This window comes from Rhinolophus ferrumequinum, chromosome 2, assembly GCF_004115265.2.
Source record: "Rhinolophus ferrumequinum isolate MPI-CBG mRhiFer1 chromosome 2, mRhiFer1_v1.p, whole genome shotgun sequence".
Classification (NCBI taxonomy): domain Eukaryota; kingdom Metazoa; phylum Chordata; class Mammalia; order Chiroptera; family Rhinolophidae; genus Rhinolophus; species Rhinolophus ferrumequinum.
Genome location: NC_046285.1, coordinates 84150550 through 84170055, shown reverse-complemented (window position 1 = coordinate 84170055; position 19506 = coordinate 84150550). Strand labels below are relative to the sequence as shown.

Below are 19506 nucleotides of genomic sequence, written 5' to 3'. Positions count from 1 at the left end.
CAAGCCTTACTGTGTTTTCTTGCTATATTATAGATTCTTGTGTCTTTTCTTCGCTCTTAGTGTTTTGCTTATTACATTATTCATCTTTTCTTGGTTTGCTGCAGTTGATTTAATAAAGATTACTTCTATTTTGCATTAAGGATTCAACTTCATAAGACAAACTCACACCATTAACTTTTTTGCCACAGATCTAAGTGTACAAAATGTACACACACACACAATAATCTAACATATGAGGATCACTTCAGAACATTCACCATTACCTGCAGTGTGTTTGAAGACAGAAAATATTCCCAGCAATAGTCTTTTTCATATCTGAAACCACGTTGTCTGGCTTTTTCCCAGCCCTATGGGGCAAAGAAATGAAGAAAACTATACCGTTCCCCAAAGCAAAGACTACTTACTTGTTTGTCTTCATTTGGGTAATAATTTAATCTACTGACATTTTCTTTGTAAAACGGCCAAAGATTTCTGCAATTTACATACACGCAAAATAAAACTCCCCAGAATCCCACTTAAGAGATAACCACCACTAACTGAATTTCCCGACCTTTCTATAAATAAGTATGTTATATGTAGTAATATATTGTGTATTTTATACAAAATGGCATCCTACTATAATCATGTAGTAATCAAAAACAAGCATTCTGTTGAACAAATTTCAATGCTATCATATATTTTTCAACTTCACAAATATGAATTTTTGTCTTTTTATTTTAGGAAGACGGAAAATGGCCAATAATACTGAATGAACTCAAAGGGAAAAAACATATAAACTTTCCCCTAATATGCAGTATAAAAGTGAGTCTAGGACTACAGTAAAAAGATGCTGTCTCGATAAACTAAATTACATTTATATTTTGCAAAGATGGGTGATAAATGTTTATCCTCCGATAAGCCTGGCTTTTGGGAGCAGAAAATGTCCCTCTATTCTGAATAATGTACAAGATTATAATACTCTAGCAAAATGTTAAATCTGAATATAGGTATCGTTTATTAATGAACAAAGAGACCTTCTGTCATGAATGTCAGTAAGATACAAATTAATAATGTCAAATAAAATTTTTAAATAAATTGTTCACTTGTTCTATTATCAAAATACAAACATAAACTTCTTTGATGTTAATTTTTTTTAAACGTTCATTTGATTTTAAACGTTCTCATCTCACTTAGCAATTTATTCCTGATAGCTATATAATATCTATATAATATAGATTTTAAAGAGTTAAATATGGTCCTTTTCTATTATCAGCTTTTCACTTAAATAAATGTCACAATCCAGAATAAGTTATTTTTTACCTCAAATGCATTCACAACTGTCAGGTGGTCACTTTTAGAATCCTTTGCCAATTCCTTTCTTCTTGCATCAGCGACCTTTTCTTTCCCCTTAAAAAATACAGAAAAGGCAACTTAAATTGCTCTGATAATAGAGTGTACTAATAAAAAGCTAATGAAAACTGGATCTAAGCAACAATTATTCTGTGTATATAAAAATGCCCAGCCTTTTCTTTGTATCTTTCTTACCAATGGAATCACAAAGGGATCTTTGAAGCTGAGACTAGCAGCAATGGTGAGTACTGGGTCTAAGCAACAGAATAGAGCTCCAAAAAGAATCATTTTTCCAATGTGTGGCTCAACTGGTAATCGTGCTAAGTGGACCCCAAGTGGTGTCAATTCTTCTTGTTTATCCAAAGCGTTCTGTAAAGGAAGGATTTATATTTAAAACTTACCTTGTAAAGCATCACATTCAAAGTTAATTTTAGTTTGCTTAAAACAGAAAAAAAAGAGGTAAGCCCTCACTCTTAAGCCCAAATGCCCTAATATTTAAGACTGTTCATCAGTTTTAGTTTTCTTTATCAAAGCATAAGTTTTCAGGTCAGCAAAAGTTAAACTTGTATAAATAAAAACTAAATTTATCTATAGGTCAGCTTTACTATAAATGTTAGGAGAGAAGTAACACATTAGAAAACCTGCAACTGAATAAAAAAAAATCACTCACAAGAGCAAGAAAAAATAAAACAGAAAACTCAGAGAATATTATATATCGATTCTAGTATTAATAGTTTAGGAGGCATAAGACAGGAAGGCAAGAGATAATGAACACATATAGGACCCTGAAAAATGGGGATGACTTCTGTTCTGATTACCTAGATAATTTGGTCCAATCTTTCTACTAAGCATAGCTAGCAAAGCTGTTTGAAGACACAGAGGAGTTCACAAAAGAATTACAAGTCTAGGATCTGAGGAATGACAGAAGTCCAGGAAGTGACCCCAATATTAGGGCTTTTTTCCCCTGGAAGAAGCAACATAAATCCTCCATGGTGGAAACGACCATCACCCCAGGCTTCAAATTTTTATCTACAAAGAACTTGGTAGATAGAATGTCCAGTGCACAATTAAAATAACCAGGTATACAGGAAAATATGAACAAAAAGGAAAATAAAATAAAACCCCCATATGTGTCCCATCAGGCACAGACTCCTACTAAACATTTATGGAGGAAATAACCCTGATCTTACAAAAACTTTCAGAAAATAAGAAAAGAAAAAGTATATAATATTACCAATTTGTTCTTTGAACCTAGCATAATCTTGGTACCTAAACTTGAGAGGGACATTTGGAAAAAGGAAAACTAATGAATAATCTTATGCATGAGAAACCCAAAACAAAATAATGGCAAATCAAATCCCAGAAAGTTAGGTTTGCTTCAAGAATGAAAGTTGGTTTAACCTTTAGGAAAACAAAATCAATGTAATTCAAAACATTACAAATTAAACAAGGAAATCATATCATAATCTCATTAGAGACAGAAAAGGTGTTTGATAAAAATCAATTATCCCTGCATGACAGAAATCTCTAAGTAGACTAAGAATAGAAACTTCCTTAACTTGTTAGTTTCTACAAAAAAAACTTCAACATGCTCAATAAATTGTTGACAGCTTTCTCTTTGAGAAAAAGAACACATTATCATACCACTTCTGCTCAACATTGTACTAGAGGTCCTAGATGATTGGAAATAAATAAAATTGTAATTATATATAGATGTGACTGTGCAGAAAAAAATCTACATATAAGTATTAGAATAAGTGGGTTTCACAACATTGATGAATATAAGGTTAATATTCAAAAACCAATGTCACTTATGTATACCAGACTCACAAGAAAATGAAAAATTAAAATGTTAGGGTAGAATCCCAAAAAACAAGTAACCAAAAAATAAATCTTGATGAAAGCTCTATAAAACCCCTACACAGAGAACAATGAAATGCTAAGAAGGATTACATACCTAAATAAATGGGACAGATAATGGTCTGGTTTGCTAAGACTCAATACTGTAATTAAGGCAGTGTGGCACCAGCTCAAGATAGAAATATGGACCAACAGAGTAGAACAGGACCTACAGACACAAGATCTATGGCAAAGGCTGCAGAACAAATAGGAGAGGACAAACTTTTCTGTAGTGTTCGGCCAACTGACCTACATATGTGAAAAGTCTGGACTCCTAGCTCCCTTCCTAGCCCCCAACCCCCCACACACATCAATTGCAAAGGATTATATAGCTAAGTGTGAAAAACAAAATAGTAAAATTAAAACAATATATATCTTTGTGACTCCAGGACAGATAAAGACTGACTAAAGGATAAGAAGCAATAATAGCAAAGGAAAAGACTGAGACAGTTGACTACATTAAAATTAGGAATTTGTTTATTAAAGCACTATTAAAAAGTAAAAAGGTAAAAATATAAACATGTGCAATACACAGCTGACACAGGCTCAGATCAAGAGTAAACAGGAAGTATATAATGATCTCCTCCCAACCTAACAGAAAAACAGGCATCAATAATTTATAAAAGAATCTGGGCAATTAACCATGAAAAGCTGCTCACAAATTCAATAGTCACAGTAATACAAATTAAAACCACAAAACTACTACATACCTACCAGCATGCTTAGAATTAAAGATTACCTCGGGTGGTGATGCTAGAGCAATGTGAACTCTCACCTACCAGTACCAGTGGCACAGGTAGGAGTGTAAAGTGGTTCCACAACTTTGGAAAACTGCTAGGTGTTATCTACCAAAGTTGATCTCTCGCTCTCTCTCTCTCACACACACACAATATACCTATGACCCAGTGAATTCACTCCTAAGCATATACCCATGAGATATACTTAAACATGTGTACCAAGAAATACTGAATATTTAAGAATATTCTTACCAGCATTATATGTAATAGCCTCAAATTGTAAATAACCAAAATGTCTTTCAGTAGTCATATAACAAAGTATGGTAAAGAAATAAAAATGAATGAACTACAACTAAAAGCAATAATGCAGCTCAATCTCACAATGTTAAGTGAAAGAATCCAGAACCTGTCCCCCCCCCCCGCCCAAACCCCTACCCCACATCCTGTGAGAGTTCATGTAAATTTCACAAATTAGGCCAAATTAAACTGAGCTCTTTATAGAGATGTGCACTTGTCTGATAAAACCACCAAGAAAAACAAGCAAAATATTACCATTACAGTCATGATCAAGGTTATCTTTAGGACTGAGGGGCAGTGAAGTGATCAGGAGAGGAGCAGGGAGGCTTTTAGGATACTGGGAATGTTCTTCTTGACATAGTAATGATGACACAGTGCTGGCTTTGTGATAAATCATTAACCTGGGCAGGTTTGCTTTGTTCACTTATCCTGTATAGGCATGCTGTGTTTCAGAATAAAAAGTTGTGCTTTTTTTTTTTTTTTTATCTGGGCTCTAGACCCTACTACTGGCAAGGATTTTCTGGCCTTCTCATGATTTTGTTGCTGCAAATTGCTTACACTGGCTCTTAAATTCAGTTGGGAGAGGGGAAGTCATCCCACTCAGGTCTCAGAGTCAAACTATCCTCTAGTTAGTTGTCCATCTCTACCATAAATAAATTTATTCTCAGCACCACCGAGCTTTCCAGAGCTATATTCTATTAGACAAAAGTGGAGGGGACAGAGGTCAGTAGTAAAACTGTACTACTTACTAAAATACCAGGAACCTCACTAAATCTAATATATAGTCCAACAAAGGTTAGATAATATACAATGCTTTCTCATTTAAATTTATTAGAGCTATTGCGATGTTCTGATATGGGCCAAATTCTCAAACGGGTCTGCATGAATGGCTCAAATAAAACTGAAGTATGCAAAATACATTTTTGGCATCCTCTAACCCAGCACTAATCAACAGAACTTGCAGGGATGTTAGAAATGTTGCTTCTGAGCTGTCCCATACGGTAGCCCTTTGTCACATGTGCCTATTAAACACATAAAATGTGTGCGTGTGACTGAAATACTGAACTTGTAATTGATAATTCCAATTTTAATAGTCACGTGGCCAGTGGCTCCCGTACTGGACAGCACAGCTCTAACCTCTTTCTCTCCAGCCTGGGCACTCAACTCAGTACCTTCCTCCTCACTAGGCACTAACTCAAAGCCAGTCCTGTGCCTCCTCACAGCATGGTCTTGGGCAGGGATGCCTACCAACCAAACGTAAGACACTGCAACAAGTTACTCAAAACACTGACTGCATGAAAAAGAAACTAAGGAAAAAAATCTGTAAGAATAAAATGACAGGTAGGGGAACATGATATTTTGGAGAATAGCCACCTGTTAAAAATATAAGAGTTGCCTTTATAACATGTCCATACTGTCATTAAGTTACTTAGATTTGACAAAAGCTCTAACAACATTACATCAATCAGAAAGAGTAGAGTAAATCAACCAAATTCATTTCAAGAATACAAAAGAAGACAGAGACCTGTAATTCAAAGATTTCAAAATGTTATGTAATTTTAAATCAGACTACAATGAAAAATATTCTGTAGAAAGGGCCCAGTTACATAAGAACATCACAAAGGTATTTTATAACTTTCTAATTCATATTTCATACACTAACCTGAAAAACCAAGTAGTGTATCAAACTTGGCACTGAGCAAAATTGCAGTAATGAGAGTAAATATAACATAATTAGCTGGCTTACATGCTCTAACACTCCATATCTAAGTTAGAATTTAAAAAATCAAGTTTACCAGTTCCATTAGGTGTTTTATGGAGAGTGACACTGCTTCATTTGATGGTGGATCCATTAACCTGCTCAGAAAATGAGCAATTCCACCTAGCCTTAAAATCTGGGGAGAGACAAATATAATTAAACATGTATCATATATTGACATAACTGCTTAGTCTTCCTGTGGCACTCACTCGAGTCAAGCATCAAATCTACTGTGTTTCCCTGAAAATAAGACCAGGTCTTATATTAATTTTTGCTCTAAAAGATGCATTAGGGCGTATTTTCAGGGGATGCCTTATTTTTTCATGTACAGCAATCTACATTTATTCAAATATAGTCATGTCATCTTCTTCTGGAACATCGTCATAATGTACTAAATGCGTCCGACTGGCTGACAATCTTAACTGGGGCTTATTTTCGGGGAAACATAGTATACATGATTTTCAAGTACCAGAATAAGTTAAAATTATATTTGTGATCGTATAAAAACATGTTTAAAGGCTGATATACTACTTTCTACCACTCACCAACTCTTACTAATGAGAACAGTTGGTTAAAATTTCAACAAACAAGTTGATTTCCAATTATTTTCAAAATATGGATAATTATATCAAAATATATAAGATACTAAAAAAATGGTAAGTAGTTATAAAAAGGGATAACATTTTAAGATGAAGTTAACAGGGGCTAACATGTACTGAACACTTACTATTGCCAGTAAGAATTTTATATGAGGTTAACTTAAATAACTTGCCCAATGTAACAAAACGAGCTTGTTCAGGGAGGAGTTGGGATTCAAACACAGGCAATCTGGCTCCAGAGCAATACATGATTAAAAACTTCTAAATAAACATTTGAAGGAAGTTTAAAAAGTTTACTAAACCCACATAGAAAACAAATGCATGGTAAAAATTAGAACCCCACCCCTATTTAGTTTCTTAACCCTCGCACCTAATTTACCTTTATTTGTAAACAAAGTTCTTCCAAAGGAGTTCTTAAGATTTCTGGCAGCTGATAGTCATCCAGAAGGCTTGCTCTAAGACCGTTATACAGATGATAGCAATGACCAGGCTGAACTCTTAAAAAAACAAAAAGTGTTGGGGGAACATTTATCAGTGACTTTTTAGAACTCGAGAGAAAAGAGTAGGTAGACAAGGAAAGTAGGCAATATCTATTTCTTACAAGCCACATCACAACTCATTTGTTTAGTGATTATTTTTATTAATCATATATTTCTTCTCCCCACCTGTTTTGAAGAGCCTTAAATCTGATATCCCTGTGTCCTAGTTTTAAGAAATAGAAGATTCCCTCCCCCCCACCAGTAATTTGGTTCTCAGTTTCTACCTTACAGTAAAATCCAAACTACTGTGCTCAGTAACAGTCCACCCAGGTGAATTTTTAAATGCCTTATGAGCATTTTATGTAATAAATCCTGACATTATGTTAGCCTGTCTATATTATTTAAAAAGCCTTTAGGTATGTGCTATAGTTAGTGAGCTCTCAGAGGAATGTTAGTAATTTGTTTCTTATTGTTTACATCTAGTGACAAGAATACTATTCTTTGGACATTAAATATAGATGTGAACAGGTGAGGGTATTCATTTTATGTATTTTCAAGCAAAACAATGTTTCTATGGGCTCTTGTTATGAGGGGGAGGCCCTTTTCCTATAGGAATAAAAATAAATTCTAAAAATCTTAGCAATTTCTGTCACAAGTCTACAAAGACCCATCATCTATATCATGCCTGAAGAAACAGAGAAGAGCCTCCACTGAGGAGCACATGATATAGTTTGCTCTCTCCTTCAACATAATTACCAATCTTAGGCTTTGCTAAAGGAATTTACATCTATGGATCCTACAAGGGACCATTTTCCATTTGAATTAAAACACTGTAATTCCAGTTAACCTCCACTAGGATAGTGGGGATGAAGAGTCAGATAAACTTTAATATTTCATTTAATTGATTTCCATAATTGTTTCATGGATCAAACCTAAGGCCTGGAGTATGTACTATTCACATATAAAAGTGTGCAAAACCCATGCACTACAGTGAATATTTTCTAAATCAGTACCCAGTAGTGTGACAGGTCTGCATGGGAAGACCCCAGTCTTGCTGGTCCCCAATCAAGTTATCCCCTAATAAATGATGAGAGGAGTACACTTCTTGGACTAAGCCATGACTTTGGCTCAACAGCATCAATTACATAATCTAATAAACTACATGGAAGTCAAGCTATACTGGGATAATCTGCAAAGATTACAGCAAGTGAGTCAGAGCTTTATAGATATATTACAAATTTAAAATGGTCTGTAAAGTTTTGTTTCAACTCTCCTTTTCTTACTTAAGCCAGTATCTGAAGACTAATGGGAATCTTTTCATTCTACGTTTAAGAGGCTAACGAAAACCTCTCTTCTACAACTCCAGATAATGATTCTACCACGCACATGAATAAGGATGTAAAAATATTGTGAAGTACACATAAAAATGAACAAGAAGTACAAGTATTTGTGTTAAAGGCAAATCATTTTCCTCCCATTAAGACAGGATATTTTTATTTCTTATGTTCCATTACATCAATGAAAAAAGGTACTTTCCCTATGTTTTCACCAGTTACGAACAGTACAGCTCCGTCCAGTACAGAAATTAGGCGCCCAGACTGCCTGGATTCAAATCCTAGCTCTGCTACTTACAAAGCTGTGTGACTTTAAATGGATTATTTAATTTCCTTGTACCTTAATTTCCTTGCCTTACCAGACAGATAATAACCTCAGAGCATTGTGGTGAAGATTACGCAAGTTAACATGATTAGGAGATGGCCTGTCATTCAGAGTATTAGTAGTTGCCATTATCATTAGTGTATATGCTTTTAAGAAAAAAATATATACAGGTAACATAGCTAATAAGAATTAAAAATATTAAGTTTAATTAACTGGATCGAGAAATAAGAAAAATCATAAAATAGCATTCCAAAGAAACTATGATTAAAACAACTTTCCCATTTAAAAATGTGCTACAGTAAGTTTCAAAAAATATGAAAGGTAACTCTTAATAGATAATATTTTTAAATGCCAGCAATACATTTTACTACTACCTAAAATGTTTGTGTGTTCTCAAGGTTTCAGACAAAGGTCCCATCTTACCTTCCGGCTCGACCTTTCCTTTGTTTGGCATTAGCTTTACTAACCCACTCAGCAGACATTGTACTGATATTATTCTGTGTGTCAAAGTGGGTCTCCTTTATTTTTCCTCCATCTATCACAAAAACCACGTCATCTATGGTAATGCTGTTTGGAAAATAGATATATGAAGTATTAAAAGCACATTAATCTTTAACAGGCCACAGAGAGGGATTTTAGAGCATTTTTGCTGGATGAAATCGATTTTAGCAGTTCAGGATTTTCACCCCTCTCCCCACACTTAGCAGTTATGGGATCCAGCACCTCATCGCAGGCAGCCTCAGCAGCTGCAGTGACAGCACAGTGCCAATTCTGCAGAGGACCTGCTGAGTTCTTATTTGTCCCCAGCCAGACTTCACAGCTTGTGTGATGACATTTGTACCAGGCTTTGTGGACACCCACTAACCCCCCACCACCCCCAGTGCCATGGTTTAATATCAGTTTCCACAGAATAATCTGTTGCAGTGATACTGGTATACCTCCAAGAGAATACATTTAAAAAAATGTACATGTTTAGGTTGGTGTAAAAGTGCGGTTTGTGCAATTATTTTTAACCTTTTAAACTGCAATTACTTTTGCACAAACCTAATAAATGACTGCCAAATTACCAAACAAGTCCATCCCCAACCAACAAAAGGCAACGAGAACAAAACTGACATCATCTCCCATGGTTCTTTAGGAAAGGTTTGGAAAAAAACCACTTAAAATAAAAGGCTGTTTCTGAAGAGGGCTAGAACATTAGTATAGGTTAAATAACAAAACAATAAAATAAACCTATGCTCACTACCATGACTAAATTAATTTTCAAGAAATTGCAAAGCATTTTGTAAAGAAAAAAGATTAAGGTATGTTCATCATTTATCAGGCTCAAAACTAATGTAATCACTAGGTTGATATTAAAATCTATTTTTACCTGGTCTCTGCAATGTTGGTAGCAATTACTATTTTCCGAACACCAGGAGGGGTTCTTTTAAACACCTATAAGAATAAATAGATCAAAACTCCAAAAGTATAGTAATTTCTGATACATCATTCTTGCAATTGGAGGCATTCCTTCAGATACTGTTCTTTTTTAGCATTCTGTGTTCATTAGTTGACATATGTATACATCTAATATTACAGATGCATTTATAAGGTATACATCATTTTCAATACTACAAAATTCCTTTTCAGTAAACCAAACCAAATCTCCACTGATATCAGAAACGAGATTTTAAATGAAATATAACTTAAATTTACAGAATATTTTGAAACAAAAACTGGACAGTATAAACGTCTTAGTGTCTAATCAAACATTTAAGGAAGGGAGAGAAATTTAGTTTAAGGATAAGAATTATGAATTACCCAAAACTATACGGTAAGGACAACAATCAACCAGGCAAATGCCCAACTCATCAGAATGGGTATTAGCTGGATGTACCATTTCTAGTAGCTTTTGAAATCAAACTAGATTAAAAAAAAAAAATCCCCTTCAAATGCTGAATCCTATAAACAATGCCACCCTTGACAAAGCCACCCAAATAGATGAAAAGACATGTAGCCAAGTACCACTTGACTGTAAAGCAAAGGGAAAAAAAAGCATAAACTTATCCCCTATAGTATAAAAATAATAATCAATAATAGAGAAACCTCGTTTCCCAGTCTAGTCACATATTCTCTAGCAAAGGAATAAATAATTAACTGTTAGGGTGTCAGAGATGGAAGTGCCTTCTCACTGGATACTCTGCCGTCAGTCTTTGGAATCAAGAGTTCTCTGTTTCCTCTTCTTTTCCCTCAGGTACGCACTCTATATCTAATTCAGCTGGCTGAGCCTTACTCAGTACTATGGAACCAGCAGAAAGTATATTAAAAGGGTCTCAATAAAAAAATGTGTTGATATTTTCTTACAAAAAGAGTGGAAAAACTAAAAGGGAAGAGAAGTAGATTTTCTGATCCATCCCATTCCACCAGGGCCCGCAAACACCGCAGAAAATTACCTTGCCTTTGAGAATGCAGTGTTCATTCTAACTAGAAATCCCTGAATCTGACTGAGCCAAAATATTCAAAACCATACAAAATAGGCCAATCTCATATATGCTAATATACTAATTCTGCTAAATAACAATTTCAAATATCAAGGTATATAGTACGTCAGATACTTAATTTCTAGGTTGAGTTATTTTTATTGGTATTCACATACCTCTTCTTTTATTCAGGAAACCCACACAGGTTGTTGGTGAAACCAATCTTTAAACTTTTCCTTAATGTTGGCAAAAAAATAATTTGATTTGTGGATTACCCTCTTATTCAAGTTTTTGAAAAATCATCCCCTGAAGACTCATTTGGAAAGGTACTTAGAGTATTTTTTATATGGATTACTATTTGAAAATATGCCTTAAAAATAAAAACATAGTAATAAAATAAAACACACAATTATCAGTCCTGTAAGCTTGCCTCAGTTTAAAAGACAGAGTGAATAAATTTAACAACATACCTGTGTCTGGTTAACTGTAGGCATCAGTGAATGTAAAGGTATAATAATAAATTTGTCTGAAAATTAAAAGGAAAATTAAACTTTAAGATAGTTGCAGAAAAGCTCCATCAGACATATATGGAATAATGAATTCAGAGGCTAAGCCACATAATTCTTAATTTATATTCTTACATATAGTCAGACCAACTTTATTCTTTATTCTTTATTCTCAGTGCTCTAATAAGTTACTGTCAACATTTTATTGTTAGATTAGCATATTTCCCAAATTCTTCGAATGCTTAAAAGTTGGAGGCAATGTTTTCAAATACTAGAAAAGCATCAACTCCATTCCCACTTCTTAATAGAAGATCAAAGAATTTTACTTAAAATGGATCTAAGTTTGTACTTTGGATGGTCCTCACTGTTTTAATTCACTGTAATACAGTGTAAATGTAATACATTCCAAAAGTGACCCTCATTTTTAAACATTAATTTTGTTAGAAATCTAAATTTTATTCATGTTTTAAGTTTCAAAATGAAATAGCTCAAACTCATTCATGATTATTAGCTAATAGAAAGTTTGATGTAGCACGGTATGGAATAGAGGGTGAGTGTTAAAGAAGCAATGGTAAATTTCACATTTAGCTGTGGTTACAAAAACTACAAACTGATTTCAATCTCTAGCAACTGTGCCCAAATGATTCAAGGTAGCTCTATTTTCCCAAAAGAGAACTATTGTTATTCAAAGGAGATCTTCCCATAGACTCTCTATGATCCTTCTGAACTTAAAAAGTAATGAAATGCTGTCAAGCAATTGGTATTGCTAGAAAAGAATGCTCTGAATTACTTGTCTCTGTTATACAGTATGAAATACATCAACTCAGTCAAAACTCAAGCCAAAAAACTAAAATTGAATCAAGCCTTCAGATATAACTTCCAGTTTATAGGAAATACAGGTAAGAGACGATCAAATGAAATGACACCATAAAAATTCAGAGAAATCCAGAAAATTCCGTAAGAAAGTAAGGAAAAGATGGGAATAATATTCTACAGCTAGAGTCAAAGATTTATCTGGTTTAACTTTTTCAATAGTTTAAACAACCTAGCTATGAAAGGCATTTGGGGGGAAAAAATGGGGAAATTTGATTATAGACTGAACTAGTAGATGATGTTAAAAGATTAGGCATGATAATGGCATTGTGGTTATATAAGGAATTGTCTTTATTTTTAGAAAAGCATGATTATACGTTTAGAGATAAATGTGACAGCTACAATTTACTTTAAAAAGGAAAAAAATTAGACACCAAAAATAATTCTTGCACTGAAGTAACTGCTTTATGGTAGTCATATGATTTCTCTAGTTTTCTGTAAATTTAAAATGTTTCATTACAAAGTTGAAAAACTGAGCAGTCAGGGATAATAAAAGTAAAAATTCTGTTGAAGACAATGCAATTGGGATAAAAATAGTTTATAATGCTGATATTACACAACCAAAGCAATCAACAGGAACAAAGTTTACGCTCTTATGAGATATGAATGTTGATAAGCATTTGATAAATTGTGTTTCAAGATTTACTTTTCAGTCAGCATATAAAGTTCAACCAATTTTCCCAGTTCTACTGTATTAAGGTTATTAAGGCTAAATTTTTAAAAATATAACTTATTTGAGAAGAAAAGACCCTTGTTAAATTTTTTAAAGACTTCCTTTAGAAGAAATTCAGCTGTTGGTGAAAGTACAAATTAATACCTACATTCTTGAAAATAATTAAATTATTATAGAAAGTTAATGAAGTCAATTATAATAATCTAGAATATCACACCCTTTCCCCACTCTTCCAGAAATGATAATATTACATTTTGGTATATGTCTTCCCCCAATTTTTTTCATAAATATATATACACAATCACATTTTTTAAAACTAAAAGTAGACCATTAAGTAGTGTTTATGATGGGAGAAAAAGAGGCCAAAGTTGGAAGGTTCAGCCGAAAAAAAAACAAAACATTTCAGTTGTTTAAGAAAATAATTCAGTGTAGAGTTTAATGATGACTGTGCTTTTTCTATAGAGAAAGGTTATTGCTTAACAGAAAAGGCAGTATTTCATGATAGACAGGTCATAGTAAACAGATAAAAATACTTTTCCAACTTGAAAAGAGTAAATGATTTTAATTATAGAGAGTGCTTTGAGGGTACTACCATAATAGGAATTAACAAAGAATAAAAAATACACCTTTTACTATTTTAGCCAATACAATTAGATCAAAATATTTTTTAGTGTTTTATAAAATTAAAATTTGTCAAAAGTACTTCAACAGACTAAAGTCAGAATTATATTCAGAATTATAAAACACTAAATAGAATTTACTTTGCATTTGATTGACTTGAATTTAAAAATGACATCTGAAAATGCTTTAAGTGAATTTTATAGAGAAAAAAATTCCCCCATGCATTTCTCTAAGACAGAAGAGGTTATGTCTCTCAAAACATGCTGTTTAATTATGAGAATCACCTCAGGAATTCTTAAAACTTCAGATGTTCAGGTCACATTCTTAGATTTGGGGTGAGGATGGGTCAGGTATCTGAATTTTAAAGAAGCGCCATGGGTAACTGTTGTATAACCATAGCTGAGAATAAGTGGGCTAAGGGATACTTTCAAACTTCTTTTCTGCCCAACTAAATGTAGCAGTGAGTGAAAAAAACAAAAAATCTCACATGCCAACATCTTAACTCTAAAGGCTCAATTTTATTAGGGAAATGTAGGAAAAGAAGGGAAATATTCTCACCATAATATTAAATAAAGAACTTCACTACATACCCACCATCTTCATCTATGACCTGGAACTTCAGGGTAAAAAAAATTTCAGCTTTTGAAATAAACCCAACCTGGGCTAAGGCCACCAAGTTCTTATACTGAGGTGGCCTTAGAAGCAACATTTCTGCAAATAAAAGATAAAAACCAGGCTACATGATTCAAGTACCACTCTTAGAATTGGAATAAAATACATTTCTATAATACCTGATTTAAACATCACTTGTGACATCAAGAGATCATGTAAAGTGCTGATATTGTCCCAGCCTGGTAGAAAGACCAATATTGCACCATCCTGTATGGAGGGGAAATAATCATTACAAAGGATCACATAACAAAATACACTAAGAGTAAAAATCTGTGCATGCTTAAATCTTCATTAAAATTATACTAGCTCAGGATTAATTTTGGTTACTGATTATAACTAAAGAATATAAGCTTGTTTTCTAAAAACAGGATTTACAAACCAGATTTCATTTATTCAGTCTTTGCTTCAAATAGGTTAAATGCCTAAATCTTCTGGCATTTTGAGATTTATTCCTGGTGTCAAAAGCAATTTCTTCCATAGTCTATTTTTTTTCAAAAAGCATTTAAGAATTCTTTTTTTTTTCATGGTCTTGATATGTAAATAAAATTAAAATTATGCTACTTGAAGAAAACAAAACTAACCTCTTCTTCCAAAACAATGTATCGAATAAGGGCAGCAATCAAATTCAGATCAACTTTATCATCATCCATCATCTCCATAACATCTACAGTACTTGCAGAATACCTATCAAAGTTAAATAGACAATCATGAAATACTAGGTAACATTTCCTAAGGTTTAACTTCCTATAAATTCTAAAATTCTAAAAATTAACTCAACCTGCAAATGGGGGAATTACTGGGATAATAATAGTGTTTACAAGTCAAGTCAGCATAGTTTCAGCTGAAATATGAGACTTCTGATGGTCTCCTTACATATGCACAAATTCAAAAAGACAGTCCCTACTTTTTGTTTTAGTCATTTAGTCACTGTGTTCTTACTTTCAAACAAAATATAACTTACCTTTTCCGCAGGTCCCTTACATAATCTGGCCAGCGTTCTTTATAGACTGCTTCTTTTTCTTCTTTTTCTTGTCTATTTACATGCCCTTGCATGAAACCTCTCTTAAACTGGGATCTGTGTTCCTTTTGTTCTGGAACATATCTATAATAAAAACATTCTTAAAATAGCTTCACTTTTTTTAAACTCCGGTTTTAGCTAGTATCTACAACTTTTTACATTTATAATTTTGAAAAAGATTTTAAAAAAACATTTTCACTATAATTTCTAGTAAACACTAATTAAATATAAATTAATTTGCAAGTATTCATTAACATAAAATCTGACATTTTGTATAAAAATCATTCTTCCCTGTAGAAGTATATACATCTCTAGATCATCTTCAGCAATCAAAATGAAAAATAAACACTAGAATAACTTTCACCTTCAATGTTGTTTGCTCTAAAACAAAAGTTAGCATTAAGTCCCAAATAATAGTTATGATTGCCTAGCAGAAGACTCAGATTTTACATATAGGTTTCCAAATCCGAGTACACATAAGAATCCCCTAGAGTTTGTAAAATATAGATTCCTAAATCCTACACCTTGTGATTTGGATTCAAGTCTGGTTGGGGACTGCAAATCCAGGAATTTTAATTAGTGCTCCAGGAGATTCAGATAGTGTATCTATAGATCCAGTGTATCTATAGATCTAGGCTTGAGAACTAGGTTAATTCTGCTCAGGCCCACAGACAGCTAATGGCAGAGCCAGGATCAGCATTCAGATCTCATGTCTGTCCAACGCTATACTATCACTCCACCATGCTGCACTAACGGCTATAAGCAGGGCACATCTCCGCAAGAATGTCACCTACTATAAATAGGTTCTGAGAAGCATGGCAGTGGAGAGAGACAAAGAAACATGAACCTGAACTTTAACCCCAAAACCCCTCAGAGTTCACCTAGGGACAGCATCTAGATGGAACGGGGCGTATGGAGCATGGGCTTTGTGATTCAGAATATGGGAATGATGTGCTTCCTTTGCCATTGACTAGCTATGTGAATCTCTGGGCTTTAGTTTTCTTGAGAGCTTAGTACCCTTGTAACAGTATTGGCATAAGACTAAAAACAAAAAAAAGGGACAGAGTAAAAGCACAGTGCCTGATATATAGCAGACATACAGCAGACACCCAAAAAAGTGTTAATCCCCTTCCCTATTCAGTACCTGTGACCCAGGAATCCCCTAAAGTCTTCGATACATATAGAGTCACCAACGTGAGGTAGGACAACCTGAGACAGAGATTAGTCCTAGTCAGCAGGATGGACCCAGTTGGCTCCGCTTCCAACAATTCCAACAACAGAAGAAACCTTCGACCCCATGCCCAAGGGCCCAATCACAACCCTCCGTATCATCTCACCCTCCTGTCCTCCCTACTTTCCTGTAGTGCAGCTCTTCTGAGAAGAAGATAGCTGGGGGTTTCTGCAGAAAACTTCTATCCAAGGACCACCCTCCTTCAACTCCCCTCTTAGGGCCAGTTACCAATTGACACGTGAATTGATACCATCCTTTTGCTTCAAGAGACCCTTTAGCTACAGTTCCTTAAACATAAGGTGTCTTCTAGAGAGCTTAAGAAAGCAATCCATCTTTATGTAATTTTACATTACTGATCTCTGAAAGTTTGTTTTCATTATTGTCAAGCTGTTGACTATTATTCTCTTAGAAAACAACTGGTAAATGTGCTGTGGTGGGAAGTGGGACACATGGTGGAAGGTGGAATTGAGGGAGGGCATAAAAATTTATGGGCACTGATAAAACCAGAACATTCTAACTACCTCAGTTTTAGTGTGTTCCATCCTCTCTTACTCTGAATTTCACTGCTTTCCTGCCTTGCCCAGCCTATCCCTGCTATATAATCTCAGCCTTAACAAACTCTACTTCCCCAGGTCAGTCATACTTTCTATTAATAGTATACACATATCTCTGTCTAGATATAAGCTGTGAGGGTATGTACCAAGTCTTTCCTTGTTTTAGGCTCAGATCCTAGCACACAGTGCTAGGCATACCTTAAAAAATATGTTAAATAAATGTCTACTCAAAATTCGGCTGACTTCTCTCCATGTAAAACACGTAGTAGGATCTTTCTTCTCACCTTCCTACTATCATTTCTTCATTCTGTCATTTAACAAGCTGTAGAATCTTGAAAAATCTCCTCACAAGTGTTTTACATCGGCCCATGTACTTATTCAGATGTTTATTATAGGCCAAGCACTGTGCTATGCATTAGTTACAAAGATGAACAGGACAAATCCTTGACCTTGAAAAATGTAAAACCTGGTGCAAAAGGCAAATATAAAGAGATACATTACGTGGCAATAAGGTAAGTGTTGTAAGGATCATGACAATAGTGCTATGGGAGTCTGGATGAGAAAGCAACTCATTCTGTAAGAGGTATCAGAGAAGCCTTAACGGGCAATCAACCTGGGATTTGTTTTTACATAATCAACAGCTTACAGATGAAAGGATGGAAAGGAGATAAACGTACGTCTAAAAGGTGGAAATAACATGTATCAAAGCACCAATTTGTGAATAAAAAGGCATATGCTGGCAGAGCAGAGAGTGGTGCATTTAGGATGCGTGAGGCTAGAACAGGATAGGGTCAGACTATAAAGAGCCTCGAGAACTAGTGATGGAATTGGAACCTGATCCTATGGGGGCTGCGCTTTTTCAGCGCTGTTCTCATCAAAATACCAATGTTGTACAACCCTTTGAAGAAGGCTGCTAGTAGCTACGGTTAATGGCCAGAGTTCTGTGCGGATCAGTGACTCACTTGGGCACACCAGTGAGGTGCTCTGCTATACACTGTGATCAATCAATAAAGGTTCTTAAACAGAAACTCTCAGCGGTCTTGCCTAGGGGGAGAAAGCTCACATGACCAGATGTTTTAGGAAAATACATGGCAGCAGTTGCGAGAGTGAAGACCACAGTGCCAAAAGAGGAACTATTATATTAGCAGAGATGTTATACGGACCTTCAGTAGAAGAAATAAAAATGGGAAGACATGTTCAAGGCGAAAGCTCTCAGGGTTTGTCTTGCAGGGGCGAGGAGCACAGGAAGACTTACTAAATATGTAACCCTTTAACTTATCCTAGGATATAACTTCTTGATAAATATTAATAGTTTCTAAATTTATAGCTTAGATGACTGGGTGGAGACTATCAGTAAGCATGATAAGGCATACTGAACAAAACACATTGTTTTAATTTTTTTGGTGGAAGCATGGTGAGAATGGAATGTAAGATAATGATTTCTGGTTTTAAAAATGTGAGGTTCTAGGTATCCAGTATCTATGATACTGGAATGCTTCTGAGTATAGAGTTATATAACAAGTTTACATTTCAGAAGAGCTCCAGTTTTGAGGCTGTAGTTCAGAGAGCTATGACAATATACAAGTATGGTCATGGAAACAGGATTGCACAGTGAAACCACAACAGACTGAGTAAAGGCTAATTGAGAACCCCAGGGGAAAATCATTTTTAAAGGGTGGGGAATGGAAGTGCGAGGAGAATAAAAACCAGGTCCGAGGACCAGAAGTGAGGTTTAAGCACTGAAGACAGAGGTTCCCAAGCTTTGCTGCCTGCCCAGGGACCTATTTTGTTTGACATCCAACATTATTTTATATTAGTTTCAGGAGTACAGCACAGTGGTCAAACATTGACATAATTAAGGAAGTGACCCCCTAATCAGTCCAGTACACACCTTGCACTATTTATAGTTATTACAATATTGACGATATTCCCTATGTTGTACTTTACATCCCGGTAACTACCAATTTGTACTTCTTAATTCCTTCACCTTTTTCACCCAGCCCCCTACCCTCATCCCTAATGGCAACAATCAGTTTGTTCTCTGTATGCCCAGGGATGCTTAAAAAATACTGATGCCTGGATACCAGCCCAGACTCTGTAATGTAATTCAAGTAGGGAGTGTGAATGCGGCATCTAAA

General features: G+C 34.7%; 1 protein-coding gene across 1 annotated transcript in view; it reads right to left on the bottom strand.

Moving 5' to 3' along the window:
* Positions 1-19506, bottom strand: part of DHX36 (DEAH-box helicase 36) — a 43876-nt gene that overhangs the window by 10373 nt on the left and 13997 nt on the right. The window contains exons 10-20 of the mRNA XM_033128482.1: positions 15527-15667; positions 15147-15249; positions 14685-14772; positions 11691-11746; positions 10131-10195; positions 9182-9325; positions 7000-7117; positions 6059-6157; positions 1525-1698; positions 1300-1386; positions 264-347 (exon numbers count right to left, since the gene is read on the bottom strand). Of these exons, the coding sequence (XP_032984373.1) occupies positions 264-347; positions 1300-1386; positions 1525-1698; positions 6059-6157; positions 7000-7117; positions 9182-9325; positions 10131-10195; positions 11691-11746; positions 14685-14772; positions 15147-15249; positions 15527-15667 (1159 nt within the window). The remainder of the gene's footprint in view (positions 1-263; positions 348-1299; positions 1387-1524; positions 1699-6058; positions 6158-6999; positions 7118-9181; positions 9326-10130; positions 10196-11690; positions 11747-14684; positions 14773-15146; positions 15250-15526; positions 15668-19506) is intronic.